General features: G+C 42.6%; 2 protein-coding genes across 2 annotated transcripts; both read left to right on the forward strand.

Annotated features, from left to right (window-relative positions):
- Positions 1–7222: 7222 nt before the first annotated feature.
- Positions 7223–7925, forward strand: H1-4 (H1.4 linker histone, cluster member). The gene has a single exon (XM_066246850.1). The coding sequence runs from the start codon at positions 7269–7271 to the stop codon at positions 7923–7925; it is 657 nt and encodes a 218-aa protein (XP_066102947.1). The 5' UTR covers positions 7223–7268.
- An 885-nt stretch (positions 7926–8810) lies between these two features.
- Positions 8811–15794, forward strand: LOC136315334 (histone H2B type 1-M). The gene is made up of 2 exons (XM_066246852.1): positions 8811–9207; positions 15532–15794. Exon 1 carries the CDS (start codon positions 8819–8821, stop codon positions 9197–9199), a length of 381 nt encoding a protein of 126 aa, XP_066102949.1. The 5' UTR covers positions 8811–8818; the 3' UTR covers positions 9200–9207; positions 15532–15794.
- Positions 15795–16827: the final 1033 nt, after the last annotated feature.

Raw genomic sequence — 16827 nt, forward strand, 5'->3', positions numbered from 1 at the left:
AGAGGCTAGAATAAAAGAATGACCCACCAGTTTTTGGCTCCACAGTTTCTATACCGTCTGCCCAAATCTAACGGGAGCCTGCTGGTGCATGTCCGCAATGATGGCAGTGGACCCTGGCCTTACAGATAAATAAAACTCCATGCACTTTTAAGCTCTGTATTTCATATTCAACTCTAGCTCATTAAAAAAAGAAACATTCTGGCCCTGGCCGGTTGGCTCAGTGGTAGAGCGTCGGCCTGGCATGCAGAAGTCCCGGGTTCGATTCCCAGCCAGGGCACACAGGAGAGGCGCCCATCTGCTTCTCCACCCTTCCCCCTCTCCTTCCTCTCTGTCTCTCACTTCCCCTCCCGCAGCAGAGGCTCCATTGGAGCAAAGATGGCCCAGGCGCTGGGGATGGCTCTATGGCCTCTGCCTCAGGCGCTAGAGTGGCTCTGGTCGCAACAGAGAGATGCCCGGGATGAGCAGAGCGTCGCCCCCTGGTGGGCAGAGCGTCGCCCCTGGTGGGCGTGCCGGGTGGATCCCAGTCGGGCGCATGCGGGAGTCTATCTCTCCCCGTTTCCAGCTTCAGAAAAATCCAAAAAAAAAAAAAAAAAAAAAAAAAAAAAGAAAGGAACATTCTGGCCTTGTGCCCCTAATCTGACATTACAACCTTTCAAGATGGTTCAGACTGGAAGTCTGAAAACCACTGTTTATTAGAGCACACACATCGAGGTCAGACAGAAACGAGCTGGAATCTTGGAGGCATTCTTTAACTTACGTGAGTCCATATTATCCTAAGTAATGTGGGGAGATATTCCAAAGCAGTGGATTGTCACATTGACTCAGTAAGGATGCAGGTAGCACATAGCAGAATTGCCAAAAAGTGAAAGGACCAGGTTTATTAAGAATAGAAAAAAAAGTGGAGATGGTATGCTAGGGAATTCTGTTGGTCCACAGGCACCCAAGGGCCAGCCCACAACCTATGGACATTACCCTCCTTTCTCTTTCCAGAGCTCCAGAGCCCACACTAGTGCTCAGTCAGGTATGAATTCATGGATGTCAGGATTGGATTGCCGCTGCCCCCATCCTCCCAAGGTGTAGTCATTTCCCGTGTAAACTTCTTTGGGCAGGTCTCACAGGCAAGTCCAGAAATCTACAAGATCATCCACATGATATGAAGCACTTTTGACCTGTCATCACTTCCTGTAAGAATGGCAGTGGTTTCCAGAATTGGGTGAACACCAGAGGAACCCTGAAAGACTTGATAAATATTGAGATTCTGAGACCAGCTGGGGTTATTGGCTTAGAACCATCTGGAACAACACTTTGGAATCTCTATATAAAATTGTTAAAGAAAAAAAAACACTGACTCAAAATGGCGTCGCGCATGCTCAGATGTTATACCTAACCTAACCAGTTTTAACTTCTTCCAGAAACATAAATTAAATTGAATTTTCTGGTGAAGCAGCAGTAAATTAATCTGTCATTATATGTCCTCTCCATCTTATTTCCCCCCACCCTTCCTCATAAAGAAACAATCAACATAAGGCTCTGGCCAGTTGGCTCAGCGATAGAGCATCGGCCCAGCATTTGTAAGTCCTGGGTTCGATTACCGGCCAGGGCACACAGGAGAAGCGCCCATCTGCTTCTCCACCCTTTTCCCTCTCCTTCCTCTCTCTGTCTCTCTCTTCCCCTCCTGCAGCCAAGGCTCCATTGGAGCAAGGTTGGCCCAGGCACTGAGGATGACTCCATGGCCTCCGCCTCAGGTGCTAGAATGGCTAAGGCCACAAAGGAGCAAGGGCCCAGATGAGCAGAGCATCACCCCCTGGTGGACATGCTGAGTGGATCCTGGTTTGGGAGCATGCTGGAGTCTGTCTCTCTGCCTCCCAGCTTCTAACTTCGGAAAAATACAACAACAACAAAAAAATCAACAGGATAAAAATCCTCCAGTTTTCTCCTCTACCCCGCCCCCCAACACACAAAAGATTTCCAGGTCCAAGAATAATCCTTTCTTTTCTTTTACTAATATCTCTCTTGCCCCACCGTTCTTTTTGTAAAATCTCATTTTACACAACTTTTTGGAGAGTGCTTCTAGTTGGCAGATGGGATGTTGCCCAATTCTTGAATCACATAATAAAGCCAATTAGATCTTCTAAACTACTCAGTTATATTTGTTTTTTTAACAACACATATGCTCACACACTCTCACAAGCACATTACACATTCACACGCAGTAAATAGTGTTGAGATAGTCAGCAACAGGAAAGTGGAGTTTTCTGATGTTACTCATATTTCATCATAAAAGAGTGTCAAATAAATGTTTAAATTTATAGTGGTAGATTCTCAATGTCTTCCGTAAGTCTTTCAAATTATTTTATTTATAACAAAACACCCTGTACCATAAGAGATGAATAATGAAAGAGTTGAAAGATCCCATAATTCAGAGAGTTTAAGTCCCACCAAGTCAGAAGTAGTAAGAAATACCCTAAGAGCCTGACCAGGCGGTGGCGCAGTGGATAGAGCGTCCGACTGGGATGCATAAGACCCAGGTTCGAGACCCCGAGGTCGCCAGCTTGAGCACAGGCTCATCTGGCTTGAACAAAAGCTCACCAGCTTGAGCCCAAGGTTGCTGGCTCGAGCAAGGGGTAACTCAGTCTGCTGAAGGCCCATGGTCAAGGCACATATGAGAAAGTAATCAATGAACAACTAAGGTGTCGCAACCCGCGACGAAAAACTAATGATTGATGCTTCTCATCTCTCTGTTCCATCTGTCCCTGTCTATCCCTCTCTCTGTAAAAAAGGAAAAGAAAAGAAAAGAAATACCTTGAGAAAAATGAGGCATTTAAGAGAAAACTGCCATTTGTTATGCAAATTGAGTCATTCACAGGAGTTTAGTCATTGAAGGTGACTGATCCATTGTTCTGGATCAAATGCTCATAAATCACTTTCCCTGGTTTGTTGGTTTGATGATTCCATAGTTGGATAGTTACCAATTGGTCTGCTTGGGAACCTTATCCTCTACCTTTTTATTTTAATATATATCACAGGGTGTACAGTGGTCCCTTGTCTATTGTGGGGGTTAGGTTCCAGACGCCCCTGTGATAGGCAAAAATCTGCGAAGTAGTGACTTTATATTTATGTTATGATTTATATATGTTTTAAGGCTTTATAAGTGCTCCCCACACTCTTATACAACTTTCCCACACTGTTATTATATTAACCTTTCCCACACCCTTACAAACACTTCCTATGCTCTTATGAAATGTAGAAACACCATATCCTTGACCATAGAACGAGTTTTGCAAGATTTGCAGATGAGTAAATGAAAGGAGTTCTGTAAAGGCCATAAATGTTCACTAATGTCTAGATTCTGGAAAGCCCTCAGGATGCTACTTCCTTAAGAACCTCAATAAAAGGCCAAGATAACTGAGCACATTCTTTTGCTTTTTGTAAAATGCTTTGCTGAGCACTCTCTTCCTAGATTGTTCCAGCGATAACCGAAAACCTGTTTCGCTTCTGTATAACTGCTTTGGCTAGGTGCACACCCCCTGCCTTCTCTTCTGTAGGCCTGTAAAAGCATATCCCTAAGTTCGTTTGAGGCCGCGAGTTCTTTAAGATGTGAATCCATCCACTCGTGGTCACCAGCATTAAATTAAAGACTCCTTATTTGGCTACTTAATTGCGTGGCAAAACGTTTGTTTCCTCGCCATCCAGATATAACACTTAAACACTTTCTACACTCTTAAACCTATGTAATTTTAACAACATACAAAGTTCTATGTGGGTGCTCGCCAGTGAATATACTACAGCTTAAATGATGAAGATGAAGATGAACTAGCTGAGCAGTACGGATGACGATGAAGGTGATGACGATGAGATGAATGCACTCCACAGCCAAGATGAATGCACTGCACTCTTCCGAAGGCACCACTTCCTCAGACGCCGCATCTTCATCCTCTTCCGCAACTTCTGTTTTCACTGAAGGCATAGGTGTAACTGGTGTCTCCTTCCCAGTGAGGAACATAGTCATGGCGAGTTGCTGACGCTGCGTTTTCTTCTGGGCGAGAAGGTGTTTTATAAACCGACCTGCCACCCTCAACTGCATTTAAGAACTGCAACAAATGAAGCATCCGGGGGCTCCCATTCTTGAGCCACTCGCTGAAGTTCTTGGGCCTTTCTGACCATGGTTGCGAGCCGATCGAGTGTTAGGCCAACCTCCTCTTCTTCTTCAATCCCTAGTTTCTTCTAGTTCCTCTTCCTCTTCAGGCATAGAGCCCCCTTCCTCGATGATGGTTTTGAATGTGTTGTTCATGGACTCCTCGGCTCCGGCTTTATCGGCAGAGGCAGCTTCTCCACGCAGAGAAACGCTCTTAAATCCAAAGCATTTCTGAAACGTGTCAAACCAGCCCTTGCTGGCATTCAGTGGGGTTGTTCTGGTAAGAGAAGCACTCTATGGTCCTGCTTCTGCATCACCATCCTCATCCTAGTCACTGTCGCGAATGTGCCCACTTTCAGCGAAAGTTTCTTGGCCTTCGTGCTGAGGGTGTTGGTATCCAGCGAAAGACTCTTCTTCCTGCAGTCACTGATCCACAGGGCCAATGCAAACTCAATCCTCACAATGGCCTTATTGCGGGAAATTACCACCTTCTTCCCAGACCTGTTAAAAGACACTGTTGCTGTCGTCCTTATAGTCTTTTCGTCCTTCTTTGTGTAGCAAATCAAAGATTCATTGTGTAGCAAATCAAAGATTCATTGATCCCCTAATGGCGGTCTACAGCCGCGTAGCTTCTCCCTTCCTTTAGCATGTTGAGGAGTTCTATCTTTTCTGTGATGGTAAGCGTCTTCCTCTGGCACTTGGGTTCAGTGCCAGAAGACTTAGAAGGCGTAGAACGTTTGGGCGACATTGTAGGGCTCAAAATAAATACAATTTCTTACAAGAATTTTACAAAAACACAACACCAGAGAGTAACACTACACACAGCTATCAGAGTAGATGTGAAATGGACAAGGAGAGATGTTGAAGGCAGGCTATACTCAGGAGATGGAGTCACATGGACAAACTAGCTCAAGTGGAAGTGGCCGTAGCTGTGTTTTTCACATGTGCAAGTGTTTATCTACTCATCTGCTGTACACTCTGTATTTTATTTCGATTTAATATTCTTTTAATATGTTTTAAATAATATTTTTTATTTTTTATATTGTTTTCAATTTTTTGGCTAGAAAATGCTTATTTTACTGCCAAAATAATTAAAATAATAAATATATAAAAATATCTATATACTGCAAAGTCCCACAATACAGCAAAAAATCTGCAATACAAAATTAAATATATACAAATTAATAATTCACGATACAGTGAAACAAGGAATAGTGAGCCACATATGGTGAGGGATGACTGTATTTACTTTTAACTTCCATGACATAATTACATTGAAAATGTTTACACATTAAGGCTTTAAACAATAATTCACAATACTTTGATACTAGATTGAGCATCAATTTAAATAAAACTCTTTTGAAACATCTCATTAATGTTATAAATCAAAGATGTGTATTTTCTTTTTCTTTTTTTCACTATAACTAGTATATCATAATTTGATCCTAAAGCATGTGCCAAAAGAAATCAGCAAGACTACAGACAGTGTCTTTAGAGTAACTTCATTTCCAGTGACTTTATAGACCTCATCTGTAGGGTTTATTGTGTTTGAAAATATGGGACAGTAAAAATTAAAATTAATGTGGTGTCCAAGACTGTCTTACAATCAGCTACACCCACAAAATAATATAATATCTCTTTTGGCACTGGCTAAAATTTTATTTTGTCTCTCAAGTACATGGCTTAAAGTTTTTAGAGACAAGTCCATCCAGTCATTTCGCTGGAATAATTCCTTTGAGTGTTCATTGTCAGCTGTAGTCTCTGTTGATTGGACGACTATCTAAACAAAAGGCCAATCTTTCAGAGACCTTGCAAAAAAAAAAAATAACAACAAAACATCTTCAGAGGGCAATGGCTTTACTACCATAGTTCCTCAAAGCTCTGCTTTTGAGATGGAAATTTGGATTTGTCATTCAATTCTACATGTGACTTCTTTCCTTCTTTGTGGGGGTGTGGACCCCCCACAAAGCATATGGCCATGATCTTCCTGACTTAAACATATTTGGTTTGCAGACTAGTCATTCATCAGCTATTCAGTAATAACCAGGCCTGGATTCCTATAACAAAGGGAATACAGGTCTTATAACCTACATTTTTTCATCTATCTTCCCTTGTGACCAACTTTTGAATTTCAATTCTAACTAATATATTACAATTTGACCTTAAAGCATGGGCCAAAAAATCACAGCAAGACTCCAGATTCCTCAAAGTGCATCTCCACTTCCAGTAACTTTATAGGCATCATCGGTGGCTTACTTGAACATTATTTCTTTTCCATTTCTGTGAACCCTATATTTTGGACTGCCCTTTCTCCCCAATATCCTAAATTCAAGGTATTTAAACTCATGAAGCAGTTGTCCAGAGGAAGAAAAGCAACAGCCCCGCCCCCCAGCCCTTGGGAGCAGAAAGGAAAAGAATTATTCTAAGGAATTGTTTCAAAACTCGGGTGCCATAAACAAAAATAAAGCCATGTCTGCATAGACTGATGTCCCAGGGCTCCAAAATTTACCCTTTAATGGGCAATAATTTGTTTGGCATTAAAGTAATCCAGTTTGATGAACTCAAATGCCCTCGGCTCAATAGGCAGGACTCTCCAAGGAGCCTGTGTTACTTCCCTCACTTAAGCACAGATTTATAATAAAAATCTTAATTCCAGCGGTATGCTTTTTGTACATATAAGAAGCTAACCACTTGCAGAATCATATGTGAGAGGTCAGAAAACTCCATAGCTAAAGATCAGTTTATAATTTACGAAGAAAATGGAAAGTTTTGTTTCTTAGAGATGAAATCTGACAAGCAAGGCAGGAAATATTGCTAGTTTTTGGCATAAAGTTTTGTACTTTCCTCCTAATTTGAGACTTGGGTGAAGCCTGAGACTTCGGGGATCACTCTCTAAGAAAAACGGGGCAATTCGTTGTAAGGACTTTTGATATTTTTGGCATTTTTCGAGGTGTAACAAACACAACTCCAGATCCGAGAGGACACTCTGCGGCTGCCAGCGAGGCGGGCTGGACAGCGCACCAATCACGGCGCAGCTCCGCCCTATATAAGCGCGCGGGCGCAGCGGCACGGCCCGAGTCCCGGCCAGTGTCTCGCTTCCGGCTCGAGTTCGTCCCCCACGCCTGTCTGCAGCATGTCCGAGACCGCGCCTGCCGCTCCCGCAGCCCCAGCACCTGCCGAGAAGGCGCCCGTGAAGAAGAAGGCACGCAAGTCCGCTGGTGCCGCCAAGCGCAAAGCTTCCGGGCCGCCGGTGTCCGAGCTCATTACCAAAGCCGTAGCTGCTTCCAAGGAGCGCAGCGGCGTCTCCCTGGCTGCGCTCAAGAAGGCGCTGGCAGCTGCGGGCTACGATGTGGACAAGAACAACAGCCGCATCAAGTTGGGTCTGAAGAGCCTGGTGAGCAAAGGCACTCTGGTGCAGACCAAGGGCACCGGCGCCTCGGGCTCTTTCAAGCTCAACAAGAAGGCGGCCTCCGGGGAGGCTAAGCCCAAGGCCAAGAAGGCGGGCGCGGCCAAACCCAAGAAGACTGCTGGGGCGACTAAGAAACCCAAGAAAGCCGCGGGGTCGGCCACACCGAAGAAGAGCGCCAAGAAGACCCCGAAGAAGGCGAAGAAGCCGGTTGCGGCTGCTGGAGCCAAAAAGGCAAAGAGCCCCAAAAAAGCGAAAGCAGCCAAGCCCAAGAAGGCGCCCAAAAGCCCCGCGAAGGCCAAGGCTGTGAAGCCCAAGGCGTCTAAACCCAAGGCCGCCAAACCTAAGGCAGCCAAGCCAAAGAAGGCGGCCAAGAAGAAGTAAGAAGTTCCTTTGGCCAACTGTTAGAAATTCAACACAACCCAAAGGCTCTTTTCAGAGCCACCCACTGATCTCGGGGAAAAAGCTGTTGCACTTCCTAAGGGGGGCGTGGCTGCAAAGCATACGCAGCAGGGTGGGGCGGTACTCGGGGAAAGGGAGGTTTCCCCGGGAAGGGGCGGGCTTACCGATAAAGAATAGACAATTTAGGGAGCTTCACGCAGGGTAACCTCAGTTGGTCATAAATTTGCCACTTATTGCCGTTTGCTGTGATAATTGGACTGTTTCCTCCCCTTGAAATTTATAGAAGTTGAGACGTGCTTTTTAATCAATTAGCACATACACATAATAGCTCCTATTTTAGGACTTCATTGAGGAAGTAGGAAATAGGATACTTAAAAGCACATCACGTTGCTAAGGTCCTGGTGGTTTCAGTAATTTAACGTGCCGCTTGCGCGTAATAATGCGCTTCTCATTGTCTTACTAGGTAAGCACCCAAAGCAGGACACTAAGGCGTCCATTGGTGAGGGTTATCGGGCTCGATTCATGAACATGTCCTAGTGCGCAGAGTTTGCTTACACACACAATCCTACAGTTAATGAACTGACAGAATTTTGTATTCGCTGAAGAGCGCACAGGGCTCGGAGAGGCCTCTGTAGCTCTATGTATCATTGTCCAGGCCTTTTTTGATTGGGTCAAGCAAAGTAATAAAATAGCCAATGAAAAAGTATTATAAAAAGTTTATTTACATTCTTGTTTGTGACGACACACTGCCATTAATCCAATCAGGAACTAAATTTTAGTAGCCTCATTTGAATACAACATCTATAAATGATCGTGCCATTTGGCTCGGGTGACTGTTGCTAGGTATTAGTTGTAGTATTAAGTCTAACGTTACGATGCCTGAGCCCACCAAATCCGCGCCCGCCCCGAAGAAGGGCTCCAAGAAGGCGGTGACTAAGGCGCAGAAGAAGGACGGCAAGAAGCGTAAGCGCAGCCGCAAGGAGAGCTACGCGGTGTACGTGTACAAGGTGCTGAAGCAGGTGCACCCCGACACCGGCATCTCGTCCAAGGCTATGGGCATCATGAACTCGTTCGTCAACGACATCTTCGAGCGCATCGCGGGCGAGGCGTCGCGCCTGGCGCATTACAACAAGCGCTCGACCATCACGTCTCGGGAGATCCAGACGGCCGTGCGCCTGCTGCTGCCCGGGGAGCTAGCCAAGCACGCCGTGTCCGAGGGCACCAAGGCCGTCACCAAGTACACCAGCTCCAAATAGACTCGAAAGTAAGCGTCTTGTCTCCTAACCCCAAAGGCTCTTTTCAGAGCCACGCATTATTTCAACAAATGAGTTGTGGTCCTTTTACTTGTTCATTTTCTGTTTTTCATACTGATCATAAAATGCAGCACTATATTTTCCTATAAGACCGGTACAGGAAATATTTGCAAGGTACCTGGCAGTAGCAATAGCTACCAGAAATTATAGCACTGTTAATCATTTAGAATCACGTGAGTAAATAATCTAATTTAATCTGGAAGTGCTATTTTAATTGTACGGCACTTTCCGTGTGCAAGTGTCCAAATTAATCCTGTTAAATTGTCCCGGACTGGCGATGACGGCTCACTGCAAGCAAACAATATCGAGAAAACTTTGTTCTCTTCAGAGTTTTTTCCTTTTATTAATATTTTTTAAATTGTATTGGTAACTATTGCTGAAAACAATATGCGTTTTCACGGAAATATACAAAGGTTATTTTGGAGTACTTGTTCTGCAGTTGCTCCAATTTCTGATTGAGATTCTGAATAGTGAATGTGGGAGAGAGGAGAAGCCTGTGTTGTAAGTGCCTGACTAGTGACGATCGTGACTTAAGGACTGAGGCCCCTTCTCAGTCGCCGTTACCCTTCCCGGATGTCCCCGAGTGTCAAGGATGGAAGGGAATTTTGGCAAGATGTGGTTTCTGCTGCACAAAGTCGGACTGAATAAAGGGTTTTAGAGGTAAAAGAAGGCTCTGAAAGGAGGCAAGGGGAACTGTGAGAGAGTAGCCAAGAGGAAATTAATCAATGGTGCCGAGTTCACAGAGAAATTGGAAGGTAAATGAAGCAGGTCTGGTAGTGAAGTGCTAGTTGACAAGGAGAATTTAGGTGGAGGTTGTTGTTGCCCTTGGGAAGAATGAATTTAGAAATCCTAGTGTCCTCACTATCTCCTGAACAGATTTATGGATTATGGGCATATATTTTACATAAAGTGTGGGGGTTCATAATGAGCCACCCCACGATGTGCCTTAATAGTAGGCAGATTGTGAATAATGGGCTCAAGAGAAAGGTCTGCCCTTCCCTTAATTAAAACTTGAATTTGGGGCCTTGCCTATAGGAGTTTATCAAAGATAACCTATTTATCTGTCTATAAAACAAGATAAATGTCTATAAACTAAACTGTGCTTCTCTTATTCTGCAATAAACAAGCCCTTGGAATCCCTGATGTGCCTCACTTCATCCTTGGCTCAAAATGTCTTATTTCCTCAGTCTCCCTTTCTATCTCTGAACCTCTCCTGTACGCAAGGTATTTGGTGCTTATATGTGTGGGATTCCTGTGTGCATAACATTAAATTTAAAGTTCTCTTGTTAGTCAATTTTCTGTTGATTAGATTATTTGCCTCACCAAAAGAACCAGAGGAGGGAAAGAATTTTTCCTTTTTCCACAACTAAAATCCAGGGGAGATAGTGAGACAGACTCCCATATGCGCTCCAACCGGGATCCACTGGGCAAACCCTGTCTCAGCCAATGCTGGAATCAACTAAGCCACTTTTAGTGCCTGAGGCTGATGCTCTCAGACCAAGTGAGCCATCCTCAGTGTTCCCCGCCAGTGTTTAAACAATCAAGCCACTGGCTACAGGAGGAAAAGAAAGAAGAGGGGAAAAGGGAAGGGAGGGGGAGAAAAGCAGATGATTGCTTCTCTTGTGTGCTCTGGCCAGGATCAAACCCAGGACATCCATATATCCACTGAGCCAACCGGCCAGGGCCCAGAATAATATTTTAATATTCTTAAAAAACAACAAAAAAAGGCCCTGGCCAGTTATTTCAGTCGGTTAGAGCAGTGGTTCCCAAGCCCCAGGGCCGCAGACTGGTACCGGTCTGTGGGCCATTTGGTACCGGTCCGCAGAGAAAGAATAAATAATTTACATTATTTCCATTTTATTTATATTTAAGTCTGAATGATGTTTTATTTTTTAAAAAATGACCAGATTCCCTCTGTTACATCCGTCTAAGACTCACTCTTGACAGATACATTTATCTGTCCCACCCTAAAGGCCAGTCCGTGAAAATATTTTCTGACATTAAACCGGTCCGTGGGCCAAAAAAGGTTGGGGACCACTGGGTTAGAGCATCTTTATGAAAGGACAGGGTTGTGGGTTTGATCCCTAGTCAGGACACATACAAGAACAGTTCTATTTTGCTGTCTCTTCCTGTTTCTAAAACAATGAAGAGAATACGAAGAAAGGAAGGAACTCTCAGGCCAAGGTGCTTGGCCTATCTGAAACCCCAAGCAAGCACAGCTAGCTGTTACTCAAATCTCAGCTTTGTTTTTAAAGAGTTTTGTGAAGCTTGTCCATAATGGGGAGGCTTGTGAGAAATCTTTCTTGGGAAACTGAGGCACCAGAGCAACAGCTACACCCTCAGAGAAAAAGGATGAATTAGAAATAGACATAAATATAGATATATACATTCCACAGACAGTACATACCCACACTCAGCAGGGTAGTTTTGCCACTGAGAGTTTGGATTATACCTCAGCTGACTTCTTTCTGGCTTTGATACAATAGAGATTCATCCAGGCTGGGATACTAATTTAAGGATATCCCAAATTGGTGCCCCTGAGCACCTGGTAAAAGCAAATACAAGTCCTCCCTGAAGGACAAAGCTACGTTTCAGGTCTTAACCAATCATCACTAATACAACATTAAAGGCTACGAATGACCAGCTTCATAATCATGGCACACAGTGTCACTTCTGCCACTTTCTATTCATTAGAAGCAAATCACTACAATCTGTCATATATTTTGAATGGAAATTAGGCACCACTTTTCAAGGCAAGGATAGTGAAATACTTGTGGACATATTTTTTAAAGACCTTATTAGGGTGACATTGGGTTAATATCATTACATAGGCTTCAGGTGTGCCATTCCATAATATATTATAATGTATTTGGGGAATGAAATTTTTGTTGCATCCACAAAACCACTTGTTCTTACCTAATTCGAGTGTGCTGATCTCAAATCTGACATTAGTTTTGCTCTGTAAGCTACAGTGGGGTTTTTTTGCAATTTAAGATTTTACATTTTCATCTTTTTGTAAAATTTTCAACAGTTTAACATGTCTTCTAGGGCATCATCTTTATGAAAATATAATAATTTATATAATGCAGTAAATACACTAATATAGTAAAAGGTATAATTGCATCAGAATTTGTCTATAATTTTGAAATAGAACATAATAAAACACTTATTCTAATCATAAAATTTGCGTTTGTAGCTCTTGCGTTTGTGTACTTGTTGAGGACAATCCCATTTGATGCTCCAGCAGTAGTCTGCTGATCACTAACAGCTTTAAGATTTTCAGAACACTGATCAAGGTGACTGTTCAGGAAATGAATCTTTTTTTTTTTTTTTTTTTTTTTAAAGATTTTATTTATTTATTATAGAGAGGGGAGAGAGAGAGAGAGAGAGAGAGAGAGAGAGAAGGGGGGAGGAGCAGGAAGCATCAACTCCCATATGTGCCTTGACCAGGCAAGCCCAGGGTTTTGAACCGGCAACCTCAGCGTTTCCAGGTTGACGCTTTATCCACTGCGCCACCACAGGTCATGGAAATGAATCTTAACACTCATGTTACATCCAGTGTTGCGGAAAGCCAACAGCATCCTTTGAACCAGAAGTTCATAGTTTTCTGCTTTTTTGTTGTCAAGGAAGTTCTTTATAACGGCCACAAAAGACTGTCATGCTGCTTTCTCCTCCTTATTCATCTTCCTGGCAAATTCTTTGTCACGTATGAGGGTTCGAATTTGAGGCCCATCGAATACACCTGCTTTTATCTTCTCGAAAGACAAAGCAGGAAAAGCAGAAATAATATGTTGAAAGCATTCACTTTCTCTATTCAAAGCCTGAACAAACTGCTTCATTAAGCCAAGTTTGATGTGAAGTGGGGAGAAAATGATCCTGTCTCGATTAACTACAGGTTCATTCATAATATTTTGCATCCCTACTTCCAGAGCTTCATGTTTTGGCCACTCCTTCTGTGTCCAGTGTTTCTCCTGAGCTTGGCTGTCCCAAAACACAGAAAGCAAGAATACTTCGTGAAACCTCTCTGTTGTCCTAGCAGGAAATTTACCATTTTAAGATCCACACAAATGATCCAGTTTTGCTCCTCATACTTCAGAAAGTTGAGGACAATTTTTATGTTATTCTTACTAAGTCATTCAATTCAGGTTGGCTAAACTGCTGAGGGGTTAATGACAGCTTGGCATCAGAATAAGACCCTTCAGATTCTACAACCATTTCCTCATGCATCTTATCAAAATACACTTGATCACCATGTTCACTTTCTTCATCCTTAGAAGAAATAAAACCATTGAAAACTGGAACCGGGAGTGTCTCAGAGTGTGGGATAGGTCGTATTGCTGAAGGAATATTAGGATATGTGATCATATGCCGTTTTTTTCTTGCCGATGCCCTTTGTATGGATCAGACAGAAATAACAGTCACAGCTGTGGTTCTTAGGTTCACGCCAAACCGTGGGAATACCAAAAGGCATTCCTTTGCATTTCCCTTATGTCCAGTCACAAAGCATTTCCTCACAATTATGACACACAATATGAGGAGCCCAATTCTTGTCTTGATAGCCAAGGGGAACTTGAAAATAGGCAATATATGCACATGTCACAAATGATAAAATATTGCGCCTTTGATGTTGAAGTGTGTTAACAGCTACATATATAACAGAAGGTGTCAGGACTATTCTTACATTTACGCCTACTCGAAGAAGCCATGATTCAATCTTAAAACAAAATAAGAGGGTTTTTAATGAGATAATAATTTTTTTATATTTAAAACAACTACAATTATGTAAAAGTGATGTTTGTAAAACATTAATTGCCTTGTGGTCATGTTCAATCCAAGAGTCGTTGCCTATTAACTGCAATTTAAAAACCAATGCATGCCATTAACTGTAACAAAAATAAATTAAAATTGTATAAAAACTAGAGCATGCACCAAAACATGGATTTCAGATTTGGAGTCAATGATGTAGAAATATATAGAAACAGTTCTAAAACCTCATGCAACAGAAAATGAAAAAAAAAAAATTGTTCCCCAATGTTATTATCTCTACACTCCACTGCCCATTTACTACCCAATTCAGGTCTCCTTATTTTAAAACTGTATCACCTTTTTTGTGCTTTAAATACTGAAATACAAATAGTTTTTGTGCTTTAAAGACCAGGTAAACACCAGCTAGAAAACCACCTGGACCTGTTACCTTTATAATTGGTAGATCTTTAAGAATTACAGCAACTTAAGGCTACAATTGACCACATCCACAGAACAAAAGCCAATAAAATTCCCGTATGATTCCCTGATGGACTTTTGCCCAAGATTGAAAAGGACAAAACAGTGACCTCAGTAGTTAAGTAAACCAGCACATAGCAGGTACTATAAAAGGTATTGGGTAAACTGAGTTCATTCATCTGAGAGCTCCTGAATTGCATTGTGGTAGCAAGTCTCTCATGCATAAATTGTTGTTGGAATGTCCAGCAAACTAACAGAGTTTGACTTTTTGAAGAAAACTAATATGAGAGAAAATAAATACAGTAAAGAACTAAAATCCTAGAAAATACTGGGACATGAAAATCTAAGAAAGTAAAAATATTGGCCTTGGCTGGGTAGGTAAGCTGGTTAGAGTATTGTCCCCATGTGCCAGGGTTGTGGGTTTGATCTTGTCAGGGCACATATAAGAATCAATCAAGGAATACATAAATAAGTGGAGCAATAAACCAGTGTTTCTCTCTCTCTCTCTTTCTGTGTGTGTCTCTCTCCCTCCCCTCTAACTCTTCCTATCAATAAATTTTAAAAAATAAAAAATAAACATATAGAAAAATAACAAAGTACTAAAATTTAAAGTTGAACAAGTTAATAATTTATTTCAAATATAACATTTAAGTGAGTAAACTACTAAAAAAAAACCCCCAAAACAACAACACAACTAGAATGTTAAACGTATAAGGTAAAAGATTGTTATCAGCCCTGGCTAGATGGCTAAATGGATAGAGCGTCTGCTCAGTTGGTCCATGTCCCGGGTTTCATGCCCAATTAGGGCTCACATAAGAAGTGACCATATGCTTCTCTTCCACTTCATTTTTCAGGAACATCTCTTGACTAACTAAGTAAGAATTGAATCATTGTTCATGCTAATGACTAAACTGTAGATGATACCGCAGAGATAATTCATAGCACATTATATAAAAAAAATGTAGAAAGGACCCTCTTCATTGTATAGCAAATATTAATGCAGTGGCAAAATGGCACCTAACAAATAAACACTTTTTTTTTTTTTCAATTAGGGGAGAGATAGATGCAGAGAAGAAATGAATGTAAACAGTAACTGAAAATGTGAATCTTCCCATAGAAGTAATGAAATACGAAAAGTGATCTTCCTGAAAGTAATTACCGTTTATCCCACACAAATCCAACCCATCCTGGTTTGCTGTTTCATCAAAAGTTCATTACCTGGGTGGTAGAGCCCAAACAAGGTGTTTTAGCTTTTTCATTTCTTTTTTTGTCTGTTTGAAGTATCAATATAAAAATAGAATTTATTTCTGTTACAAGCCTACTTACTGGGAAGTCATTATTTCACATGGAAAATATTTATAGAAGACTGAATGAGATGGCAAGACGTCCATCAATGATTAAGAAAATTTTGGAGAATTGAAATTCTGAATCCATTTTTAAATCCGATCTTTCCCCTAGCATATTCTGTTGCTAAACATAAGTTAATTTTCCTCTTATCTTCTGGTATCAAGGTCTGAGTAGGGAAAGCCTAAGCTCTGTTTCAGCTTTGGTAACGATCTTGAAGAAAAACATTCGTTTAGCAAGCTGACATTGGAGAGGTCACTTTTGGCATCAGAACGAAGGGGAATACAACACTTTGAAGCAGTCTCACATTTGAGTGCGCACCAAAATCATGAATTGTTGGGCTCCACCCCACAGTTTCTGAATGACCATAGAGAAGGCAGGACCCGATCATGTGCATTTTCCTGTGTTATCCAGGTTGGTGCCGAAGCAGATAGTAAGTCACACCGGAATTACTGTGCTTCCCTGAAATCATACTAAATAGCCCCACAAACCCGAAAACAACCGCTAAGATTTAAGCTGGAAATGAGAAGGGCCATTCTCCTTCCATTGCAGAGACGAAAGGGTGAAAAAGACATCGCGCCACGCCCCGCTTCCGCCATCGCCCCAGTCCCCAAGTTCCTCCACGCAGGTTTCATCCTGGAGCCATCAATCAGCCCCCTACCATCTTCCCCATTCTCAGGACTTTCCCCTAAATTTCCCTCTGGGCCACCCGCAGCGCCTGGCTCTCCTATCTCCCGAACTCCACCTCCGGAGCCCCGCTGCCGCTGTCTCCCTATAACCACGCCCCTCCGCGCTTGCTCCCTCCTGAAACTATTCCCCCGCGCCCCACTTCCGCTGTCTCCCTAGAAACACGCCCTTCTGCGCTTGGTTCCTCCTAAAACCATTCCCCAGCGCCCCGCTTCCGCTGTCCCCTCCATGACCACGCTCCCCACCCCCCGTGAGCCCCCTTTTTCCTGAAGCCATTCCCGCTTCCGATGCTTCTCCATGACGACGCCCCTCCGCGC

Source organism: Saccopteryx bilineata, chromosome 11 (assembly GCF_036850765.1).
Source record: "Saccopteryx bilineata isolate mSacBil1 chromosome 11, mSacBil1_pri_phased_curated, whole genome shotgun sequence".
In the NCBI taxonomy this organism is placed as follows: domain Eukaryota; kingdom Metazoa; phylum Chordata; class Mammalia; order Chiroptera; family Emballonuridae; genus Saccopteryx; species Saccopteryx bilineata.